General features: G+C 39.4%; 1 protein-coding gene across 1 annotated transcript in view; it reads left to right on the plus strand.

The window, feature by feature from the left end:
* Positions 1-11,415: 11,415 nt before the first annotated feature.
* The window catches only part of LOC139138768 (QRFP-like peptide receptor), a 27,113-nt gene continuing 26,169 nt past the window's right edge, over positions 11,416-12,359 (plus strand). Inside the window, exon 1 of the mRNA XM_070707289.1 lies at positions 11,416-12,045. Coding sequence (XP_070563390.1) covers positions 11,726-12,045 — 320 coding nt within the window. The 5' untranslated portion in view covers positions 11,416-11,725. The remainder of the gene's footprint in view (positions 12,046-12,359) is intronic.

Here is a 12,359-nt window from a genome sequence, read left to right on the forward strand (position 1 = left end):
ATCTTTCTCAATGGCTGACAAGACATGCAGTTCATTCAAAAGTTAATTTTGAACATGTACCCCACTAAAACGCCCTCAAGATTCCAACAGTTTGGCTTTTGATGTGTATGCAAAATGAAATGTACCAGAAACTTTTTCTGTTTCACAATAGCAGTCTTCCCGGAAGCATACCAAACGCTGCAAAGGTATTCAACTTGTCAATTGCGTATACAGAGCGTGGCGTGTAAAATTAAGTACTCGATGCCAGTACAAAACAATGACAAGGATATGACACAACTTCCATGAACATTATTTTAGGAAAGAACTGTAGCGATTCACTTGAGCATTGCATGGCTCCATGCATGGAGGCGGAGGTAGCTACTACCTCCATGAGCATTGTCACTGTCATCGTTCGATCAGATATCGATAATAAATGAGCCGACAAGTACCCGTGTAATGACTTCGATTCTTTTTACCTCAATACTTCAACAAATATGTCACGAAAAAGCGATTAAACATTAGTGGGCACAGTACGGTGCTGATACTCATGGAATGGACAGACAGGCAGATGAATCCTACCACCAATTTGCATCATACCCTCCTCACAGTTTTTCCATATTGTTCTCCAACTCCAGCACCAAACATATTCTGCAATTATTCAGCTCACAGGGAAACTAATAGTGTGTGCATCTTAGCTAGTCCAGTTTTTTCACTCGGTTCTACTGCATTGGCGTGGCAGAATCGCCAAAGTGGTTTGCTATCTGTGGAACCGGTCTTATAGTAAAAAATCAACTTCTGTTGTTTTCGTTTTCAATAATCCACGCGGGTATTGTTACTCTGCTCATGGATGTAAAAAATACTCTATTTTTTCCATGCTCTGCTCATTATAGCGTGTACCTCTGATAAGCTGAGGTTTACTCGAAACGTTGAAGACGTCTGAAACAAAACCAGCACAAAAATTGCTCTCGAGATTGCTCTACGCCAAAAACTGACAATTTTATGGTTAAAAATGAATGCCAATAGATAAGTGAACAACGATCGATCTATCACAGATGTAAAAAAAGAGACACCCATGAATCGATCATTACGTATAATATTCGCATTAAAGTTTCAGCTTACATGTTTTGCATTGACTCTATCCTGGCTGTATTTTTTTACTTCACTTGGGTCAATTTTTATTCAAAAAGTATTCAAAACTTATTCGTAAATATTGTGCATAGACTGTGAATATGGAGCTCCTTTGTTTAGCTCCATGGTATGAAGACGATCCCGTGATTGACAGCAGAAACGTGGACTGACGGCTAATGTGTTCGGTACACGTAGAACTCATTTTACAGTACGTTCCACTTGACCACACAACAAGAGAAAACTAATATTAAATTTATCCAGAAAATTTTCTCCCTCAGTTTCAAGTAGAAACGGCTAGAAAGATGTCATGACAATTGTCTGTATGAGCAATGTCTCACGCCGTGACAGGATGAATGTATTTTTTATTCGGCCAAAGAGCCCGAGCAGAGCTCTAGCTCTTGTCATGGTTATCACTAGCAGATGCAGTGGTACCTTAAAGTTCTTGATCCAATGGTACAGTTCGCAAGCCTAGAATATAACATGACTAGATATTAAGCTTTTTGGCACTACAAGTAGCGATTTTGATGTTGACTCTTGTGAAATAAGAACGGTAGGCTACTTTATCCAGTAATTTTGTGTTGTTCCGTTCACTACCACATTTTGTCGAACCTATTGCGAACTTACTTTATCCAAGTCTTTTTAAAAACAACCAGCTCCAAAGTGCAATGAATGGCCTCTTTGACAGCCCAGGGCGAGAAAGAGTTTGTTAAAAAAGAACGTGATTCACACATTCCTCCTGATACAGAGGTAGAAATGGAATCCTTTCTGCTGATCACTGGACAAGCCATTTTAACGCCTTTCCCTTTATGTTTGTGACAAGGGTGTTCTGGCTTACACAAATTTTCCATAAACTGCTGCAAAACTTACAAAGTCTCTGCAGTTGACAGTTATCGGTTGTATGTTTTGGAACAAACTTTCAAGCTTGCTATAAATTGTTACAGCAGTGTTGTAAAAGCAGCCAGCCGGCAGGAGCTGTACAATATTTAAACATGTACATATATACCTGATTTATTTCCAAGACAATGTCCATCATCATGTGTGATTTGTACAGGCTTAATGTACAACGTTTCATTCATTACCCTTCCCGTCAACGACACAAATAAACCGGAAACATGTCAATTAGCTTTATTTTTGGCTAGCGTACATCGGTGGCAGGGCTGGTTGTGTTTTGGAGATGCAAGGTGTACTAGTGTACAATTTTTTCACGGAGAAATGCCATGCCAACCATACCGGTTACACGATGTTCAAGGCTTTATAGTAATACCTTGGGGTCCTACTTATTACTGCCCGTGACTGCCCGTAGCTGCCCGTAGCTGCCCGAGAACTGCCCTAGGGGCAAGTAGGCCAAATTTCGCCCATTTTAACACTAAGCCAATAGGTTTAACTTATAATATGCCCAGCCAACAAAAAATATCATTGATTTGGTGTTTTCTGTAGCAGTTTTAGAACCCGAAAGACGCCGGGCTTTCAACGAGAAAGACGTCCCCAACTTGATTGAGAGATCATACCATCCAGTGCAAGGGGTGGTAGGCTGTCAGGCTGTAAGCGCTCGGCGAGGTTATTGTGCCACCTCTCGGACTGAATGGTATGATCTCACTATCAAGCTGGCGACGTCGTTCAAGACCGACGTCTTCCGTGTTCCAAATCTGCCGGAGAAAACATCAGGTTATAGGCCAAATCAATGATATTTTGGGTTGGCTGGGCATGATATAAACTGAACCTATTGGCCTAGTGTTAAAATGGGCGAAATTTGGCCCACTTTTTCCTCGGGCAGTGCTCGGGCAGTTCTCGGGCAGTCCTCAGGCAGCTACTGGCAGTAATTAGTAGGACCGACTTTTTGCTAGTTATTTATTTTAGGGCTTGCAAGGGAAAAACACTTCCAAACCAGCAAAAGGGCTGGAAGGGTCTAATTTGTGTTTCTTTAACCAGTTGGGATTGTGCAGCCATAGCCAGACCATGGGCAGCTGTATCGGACTGTGGCCAGAAACTCATAATATATACCGCGGAGGGACCGTGTATATACTGGGCAAACTACCATGAATAGTATTTCCATGGAACGACCAAATGCTTGGCTGGGGATTATCATGTGACTGATTTGGGCGTCAAACCTGTGCTTGTGAACATCATGAATATTCAAGTTGCACATAAATACGCATGAATTCAGACTGTATTCTGTTGAACCACTTCAAGAAGAACCCGTCTGAATATATTGTTTATCCATCTTAATACAACTTGTATTCAAAACTAATACAGCCTGTATTCACCAGGATTTACAGTGGATTAAGAATAGTGCATATACAGATGAATACAGTCAAGAATCCATTTCTTGTATTCAGCAAGCCTGTACTCACGTGGACTCGTGTGAATTCACGTGTATTATTCTATAATACAGGCAACATAATTAGTGTGAATTCATCTGTATTATTGGGTTTTCATCGGATAGAGACCTGAATACTCTTTGGCTTTCACAAAGTCTCTGTGCAAAAACGATGTAACACAACAAACCCGCCGCTTGAGGTGATTGATTATTTATCTCAAACAACTTTGGATTTCCCGATGCCTTACAATAACTACCATGTTAGAGTACCAATATGATGATGAAGCAAGAATCAATATATAGAAAAAAGGTAATCATATCAGACGCTATTGTTTTTTTTTAAATATGCCATTCCAATTTATTTTCGTGTTTCAGTATTGAATCTCTCTCGAATGGTAATATTGAACTTCCCTGCCATTACGGCATTGTGGGTTCTCTAAGTTAGCAATCGACATTTACCATAAGTATTTCTGTGTGCCTTAAATTTTCATATGAAGCGGGCAGGCCACTATTGTAATGTTATGAAGAAAATCGTGGGATCATTTAAAAGCCTTGGTCGACGTATTATTCTCTATTAAGCGAATGTCCGCTTCTGTCATCCTCAATATGTTAACCTCATCTGTATTTACGATTATGTTTCACACTAGGTAGGTTAATTATTTTGACTTCATTCACGTCGTCGACAGGTCCTGGTGTGAAGAACACAAAAGCTCGATCGATACCTAATTTTCCCATTCAGCTTTATAGCGACAAATTCCTCGCCTTGACATGTTAACCCCCTGAGTCATACATTCTCGATTGAGCAACGCGAAGTGGATTTGATGGGCGGCCGCACTTCTCCGATTGATCTTATTCGAGTAAAAATGTGTTCTTTGCAGTCTTCTCCAAGACATAGAATGTAACGACTTGCCATGTTATGTCTGTATTATCGTTCTCAGGAAGGCAAACGATTCTTTGTCACTTATGCGATCCGGGAACGGGATCAGCCAATTGTGTTCAGGCTTGACTGTGTAAGTTTTGGATTATACAGTTTACGTCCAATTGATGTGAGTTGACGTCAAATGCACTCAGGACTGACCCCCCCCCCCCCACCCACCCTCGATATAACACCGATCATTTCCAATACACCAGTTTTAGCTTCACTTTTTTCTCTGATGGTAATACGGAATTCCGAATTGTATGAAAAATAAAGTGTACATTTCAATACACTCTGTTTAAAGAAAATGCAGCTAATGAGCTGTTAGAGTTAGAGTTAGAGCTGTGGTCGAAACGGACAAGAATTTATTTTCGAGGAAACCACCTGTTTGATACACATGTATCCTAAATTTGTAAACTGTTTTGTTAATATTTATGTGAAATGTACTTATATCACATAACAATATCTTATGACTTGTAACGACAGTGCAGAGTCATAAAGCTAATATATGTGTTTACTCATAAAGATGATCGTCGAATACATGAGTCAAGGGCTACGGGGATAGATTTGGTAGTTTCAAGGTAAAGTATAACGAAAACAACAATGCGATATTATCATCTATCTAGACTTGAACCCTAGGGCACTAGTGCAAATTTATACGCAGGTATGATGAAGCACCATGGTTACACTTGTAGGTGAGTGACTCATTGTCATTTTGCAGTCACCATCTGTTTCGAAGACACTTAGCGTGGGCTAACTGTTTTCCGCATTTTGTCTTTTCACTTAATTTTGAATTCTTTGTCATCTTTTATATTTACATTTATTGTGTAGTCTTCTCTTCATGGACCACAGTGGAAATAAGTCTTCGGACTTTTCTGTGCTATCCATGCACAAATAACTGCGTTGTCTCCTTTGGTGTTGTAAATTGTTACATTCTGTACTATTTTCTTATTAATTGGTTATTTGTGCTAAATAAATAAATAAAAAATAAAATAAAACTACAACTTCGTTTGACGCTAACACGGGAAATGATAAACTGTATGCAATACGCTAGAGTTACCTGACGTTTGGGGACGTTATTTTTTCCTAGTCAATTTTTCATGACTACGTCATGCAAAATAGTAAAAAAAACCAAGTCTTTTAACGATTAAGATAACTTAAAGAGAACTGAATAACTAAGAAATAAAAAGGTTAAGGTGGAATGCGCCTCGGGGACAGATAGTCGGACTCTCAAATTTCTACAATTATTTTCTGGTCTATCACTTGTGGGAGCTCATTTTAAAACTCTTGGAGAGAGAAAAACTTTCACCGTGTTAATGTTTCGAAAATCAAAAATTTTATTCTCCCCGACAGAATTAATACAGGAATGGCGGCTATTTTGAATTTCAAATATCACAAAATGTTAATCGGTCAATTTGTTTGGCTAGTTCTAAACTTGGCGCGGTGATCCCCGATTTTTATTGTTGGTTTGGTAAAAGAATGATTGAAAGTCTCGTTCAGGAAAGTCTGTGCAAAAGGTTAAGTTTTTCACTGTCGAGGCGCATACTACCTACATGAAATAAAAATTTTGATATCGAACTTTCGATATTAAATATTTTTAAAACCGCTGATTTGCATTTCAAATTAATGTTTTGATTCCACCTCTCTTGCAGTGACTAAAAAACGTTTGATGGAGTTAATTTTAGCCGTGTGGAAAATAATAAAAAATAAGCAAATAAGCAAAAGTCGGAGTGCACTTGGGTGTATCGTTTCCTAGTAAATTCAGTAAGACTTGCTTCTTCATTCAAATTCCATCTTGAAGTTATTTCAGTCCAAATTGTTTCTCCTGGCAATGTTCGGTGTTATGAAACGAAAATGTCACGGATTATCGGTTTTATAACTACACAGGAAAGTCTTCGTCTCGTAACTACCGAAGATCCGCGTCTGAACGTGTACCAAATCCCCTTAAAATGACAGTAGCACTAACAAAGTATACGGAAACTTTCAATTTAACTTCAATCTGACGCTCTTGTAACTCACTCGTGTCACTGTTATTGAGTATCATTGATTTTAATACATCGGTACGTGCATCTGGATTAAAGTTAACCCTAACACCCCAGAATTACCATGCTTATGAGTTTGACCTCCTTGTTCCAGAAACACTTAACCAAGGTCTTGAGTCGAGGGCAAGGTTCAAATGCTAGTTAAGGGATATAGGAAGACGTGACCTCGATCTCAATCTAGCGGAGAAAGTAGTTATAAAACAGTTGAATAAACCATTTTGGTTAGTTGACACTCAAGGCCAAGTGATCTAACAGCAAAAACGTGTTAGTGATACTCTCTTGTAATCGAATAATGCCAAGCGGGAAATGACTGTATGATGAATCACGGACCACGTAACGTAAACAGCGAGAATGTTTTCTGATCTAGATCGTAGTATTATTAACTGTAGTATAGGAACGCCCGTCGTGTAAATCACATATTAACACTTGATACCGAGCGAGGCTATTGTGCTTGCATACCCTCAACACGTTTTAGCAGATCGTGTTGCAGTCGAAGCCTTTACGCACAAACCATGTGCCATGGAGTGAGTTCGTTCACTTGTCAAATTCGTTCATTTTTTATGCAGGTCAAAAATTGGTGTCGGAATTTGCAATGCTTCGCAACTTCTGGAATATTTTACACTGTATTCGGAGTTTAAATTTAAATATATAACTTTCTGATGATTTTTTTTTAATTTAGATGCCGCGCACTTGAACGCCCGTATACATATCAGCTTGGAGTTGATTGCCCACCCGTCACCACATATGTCAAATAGATTGTAAACCCGATATATGATGCACTACAATTCAATGGCGATATCTTTCCTGATTTATGTCGCAAAAGGGATCAAAATAGAGCACTTTTTAACGTCAATTTGGATAAATACAAGGCCAAAAAGCTAGTATATTATGTTGAATTATAAGAAGAGATGACGCCCGATCAAAAAAAATTGTGACGACATCAACAATCAACAGCAGGAATAACATTTACTGTACACATCGTGGGAGAGGATAATAGCAGATCCTCACACACGCAGGAGAGATGATATATCTTCAGTCATAAAGCGAACGCTTTGTAGAGAAATTATCGGCAAAATCCCTGTGACAGACTGCAGATCTAGGGTTGAGTCACAAGAGATATGTACTCTTTACAGTACGAAGAGGTAAAACTTCCCTCGATCCTCCAGGACTGCCGCTATCTGCCCGACGAGACACGTTCATCGCCATCACAGCCTTAGATTTGATTGATTTTGTGCAAATCAGGGATGGTTGTGTCACATAAACGTAAAATATACGGTTTCGAGAGGTTTATCCGAGTCAAACATCACAATTTACACTAATTCATGGGTGAATCATTCCGCATGAATTGCAAACGAACAATATAGACATTTCCCCATCGACGTCATCAGACTATTTTGATTCTCTTCTTGTCCTTGGTTTGATCATTACTGCCGTTAGTTTCTGAGTATCAGAATTTTCCATCACAGTGGTGGAAATAATGACAGCCAAAGCTAGTGCTTTAAAGAAAGATACGATTTGGTAATGGTAATTTTATACTGTTTTTTTTTTTTGTCTACGATGAGATGAAGTTAATTGCCAAAGACTGGATGAGCCTCTACTTACAAATTGTATTATGTTTGCAGACAATATGCAATATGAAGAGGAACCAAGCTGGCATATGAAATAAAACTTGTGGAACTTTCAGCATTAACTTATTATTAAAGGATATTTTAGCTGTCTAATATAATCTTATCGGATGATTTGTCTCATTTTTTACCAAAAACGTAATGCCCAGTCCAATCATAGGGGAAAGAAATCAGTCCCCTGGGGTGGGGAGAGAATTTTTTTTGCAACGGTTTACCTTATTTTATTTTATTAATTTTGACTGTGATATTTCAAATAAAGTTCAAGTCCAAACCGTCTGAGTGCTTTCTTTATTACTACAAGTAATTTTATTAATTTTGACTGTGGTATTTCAAATACAGATTTCGACTCCACACCGTCTGACTGCTTTATATATTACCGACACGTCCTTATCTCCTCTCCAACTTGTGTATACACCACTGTAATTGCTCCGAAAACATTGCCAACTTGCTAATCCGCTGTCGGTATCAGCGGATTAAGTGATTGAGTCAACACCACAGCCGTCCCACACGCATATCCTTATTTCACTACGTGTGGGACGGCTGTGGTGTTGACTTAATAAGCTAATCCGCTGATACGCTCAGTCATTAACAAGTTGGCAATGTTTGCGCAGCAATTAGAGTGGTATGTGCACTGGTTGAAGAGGAGATAAGGAATTGGAAACACAGTCAGACAGTTTGGAGTCGAAAGCTTTATTTGAAATATCACTGTCAAAATTAATAAAATCAAATATTAAAGGTAAACCGTTGCACAAAGAAAACCTCCTCCCCACCCCAGGGGACTTTCATCAGCCCCCTGTGGTCCAATATGCAGTCTGCTTGACTATCGTGTTTGGCCTCGGTTGTGTTTCAGCTTTGAAGTGAAGTGACCATTACTTTACTTATTGTATCGGGCCACAAGAAATGCAAGCTACAACCCGCAATGGTCAAGAGATTTCGAAACCATTAAATTGTCTACACTAATTGTAATTGACAGAACTACTTCAGCAAAAACGCTATGATTTTAAGGAAGTATCGTTGCCTTCAACTATTAGTATTGAAAAATGTACAAATGTGAATCGGTTATGCTAACTATGATTATTTTACGACTCTGTAATGAAAAGAGATATGGAAAATAGTGGATGTATGTGAAAGTGAACATTTCATTGTCTTATATGCTGGATTATTATCTACTGCTTTTCGTCGCAAACTGATGCCAGTAATGTTAATACAATAATGGGGCATGTTTTAAAATATCGCCATATCAATACTAATTGTAAATGCGATCTCTCAAGACACTATCGTAACTACAGTCTTGTTCTGGCTGGAAGTCATCAATCTGCTCTGATGTAAATAGTATTTTCATCGGCAAATTGAAAAAAGTGACGACTACATCGACTGGCTGCTGCCGGAGGCGATTTCTAGTGAAAGGCTTCCATAGGCAAAGCTGCACTGAAGCTAAATTGATAGCTACGGTACACCATTGTATATCTAACATATTTTGTTTACACTGTGGAGTGGCTTTAAATGAGATGGTGTAATTTACTTCCGTCGCAATGTTAATTTCTCTGTTTATGCTCAGGGAAAAATTCCGTGAAGGGGAGGGGGTCACATTTTAGAATAACAGAATAAATTGAAAGCGTCGAGAGATGAAGTTCATTTTCGATCTTTAGTTCGCCTAGGGAGTCACCGCAATGTTTTTCTCCGGACTTTTTTTTTTAAATCATAGAGGGAATAACAGTTCACCAGTTGGTTTGCGTTTGTCTATATATTTAAAAAAAATCGGGAATTGAATTCAATCATACAGACCTCTGCAAATGTTCATCGTCTTCCATCTTTTGCTACGTAATCTCTCATATTTTAGTTGATGTGTTGTACGTCACGCCTTCGCTGAAATTGGAGGCTGATCATGCATGTCCGTATTGCGACATCGCTCGACCAATACGTAATTACACGACTGTCAACCCGACGAAGTATGCTGTAATACATCTTTCTTTCAGGAAGGTCAACTTTTAGTAAACCGAAAGACTTTGGGATAAGTTTACGTAAAATGAATAGTAATCTGACGAATGTAAAAAGTAAGACATTCTAACTTCTATTTAGTAAAGCGAATCACGTATCGTATGCATGTACTCTTCCTTTCCCGGCAAAAGACACGTTTACTGATCGCAATGGTCTGGTGAAATTCTAGTTTACAAGGCATGTATAGCGGTTGCAGCGTGACGTTGACATCTGTATGCTCTGAGTAGTTTTGCTCCACAGAGAAAGTCAAAAGTTCACGAGTTTGAAAAGCTGTAGGGAGACACGACACATTTATTGAAAACGTCTAAACTGATAGCGGGATTAATTCAATGGAGCCAATATTAGCTCTAGGGCGAAGACTTGCTTTCATATATGATGGAATCTTTCGATCGATAGACGAAAACGGAAACAGTGTGCATAAATCGACAAACCATGAGGGTAACAGCATACGTTTCTGCCCCCGGGGGCATGCGAGTCGCCCCAAAACAGTCTGTTTCCCCGAGGCCAAAACCTGATGGAAGCAAACTGTTTGCGGGCGACACACAGACCCAGAAGGAAACAAACGCATGTTGTTGCCCGAGTATGGTTGTTAGATACTTTCATCCATCTTCCGCACGGAAAAAATTGAGAAATATGTCTACCATTACTCATCTTTGCCATAGATAACACCGCCGTTTTTACAGTTTGCAGAATGTCTGCTTGCGTTGATGGCGCGTTAAAAAAATTCAGGTAATGGTTGTCATAAATAGTATACCCGGTCAAGTATTGCTGTTTCAAAATGTCAACAAGGAAATTAATCTTTGCACGTGACCTTAGATTGTCAATTCATGACATTTTCATGTATGATATATGTCGTAAGATGATCTAATTCAGAGTGTAAGAGCAAAGAATCTCTCGAATAACTTGTTATAAACTTACAATGTGTCGATACGAATTATCTGTTCCAAGGCATGTGAAGAAAAAGTTCGAATTCGACGAAAAGGATAGAGACTATGAGCAAGATGTTCTGCCTTTGGTTATTTGGTACTCTAATTATTTCAACAACTATAAATTGCCAATATTGATTTTACTTAGTATTCAAAGTAATACTAACTATTACGGGTAAGCTCATCAGTCACCGTGCCCAGACAATAAAACGAATAAGTCTTATTAGGAAATACATGTATAATTATCGTTTTGGCTCATTTATAATGAAAATGTGAAATTCATTTCAAATTTTCACGCTCTCTCTCAGTCTACACTCAAAATACACCAGCATCTGTCACTGGCAACTGTCAGACGGTACACTTTCCTCTTTTTTACCCGTCTCGATGAATAAAGTGTATGTTTTGCCCCTGTCCGCTCCCATTTTGGTGTACATCGTATGATTTACATTTATCTCCCACAATGCTTCACAGTGTGATGCTTTGCAGTGTTATCAGTGCGGTGAATCCGTCAACTGCTATCGTGCGCCCACCGCTGCGTATACAAGCTTCGTTAGAACCAGTTGTTTGGCAGCCGTCATGTAAATGAGGGCCCTACGTCATTTCAACTTTATATCGTAAAGCTCGCACTGTACCGATGTAGACATTCATTCCAGTGAGCGGTTTCTCACAGCAGAGCTGTGCAACCAGGACATGGCGTACAACGGAACGATTTCGCCGTCACTTTCAGCGTTTGATTCTGCGTTACTCAGAGTCAATCCAATTTTTCCGTGCAAGGCAATGATTCTTTCGTGCCCATGGCGGGAGTCGGGATCTCCAAATGGCTACCGGTGGTGCTGTCCCACACCGCAACCTTCATCGTCGGTCTTGTCGGTAATCTCCTGGTGATCTACTCCATCGCCAAATGCCGACGGCTGCAGAACGTTACCAACACTTTCCTGGCGAGCCTTGCCACGGCCGATCTGATCATCATAGTCATCGTGATACCAATCCAGACACCGTTCTATTTCAGCAGTAAATGGGTATTAGGAGGCGCACTCTGTAAGCTCCTGCCGTACTTGACTTTGCTGTCGAGTTCGTGTTCGGTGTTCATGCTGACCGCACTAAGTGTCGAACGGTAAGTAAACTTGCATTTTTGACGTATCGACCTTGCACATCAGCGTATATCTTAACTAAAGTGAGTAAAAACAACGAACTCACAGATTTTACAGGGTCATCTTTCCCGCCACTACCAGCTCATTCCCGAGCCGACAAGCAAGTCTCGATGAATTACACTCGAATGTTTCTTTGAAGTCATTTACAATGGAAAAAACATATATTAATCATATAAGCAATACATACTAACGCGAATATGACCACGCGGGCAATTAGAAATAATTTTACGCTTTTATTTTTGATAATGCGGATTTGTCTTGAACATGGGCCTTTAGT

Source organism: Ptychodera flava, chromosome 8 (assembly GCF_041260155.1).
Source record: "Ptychodera flava strain L36383 chromosome 8, AS_Pfla_20210202, whole genome shotgun sequence".
Lineage (NCBI taxonomy): Eukaryota > Metazoa > Hemichordata > Enteropneusta > Ptychoderidae > Ptychodera > Ptychodera flava.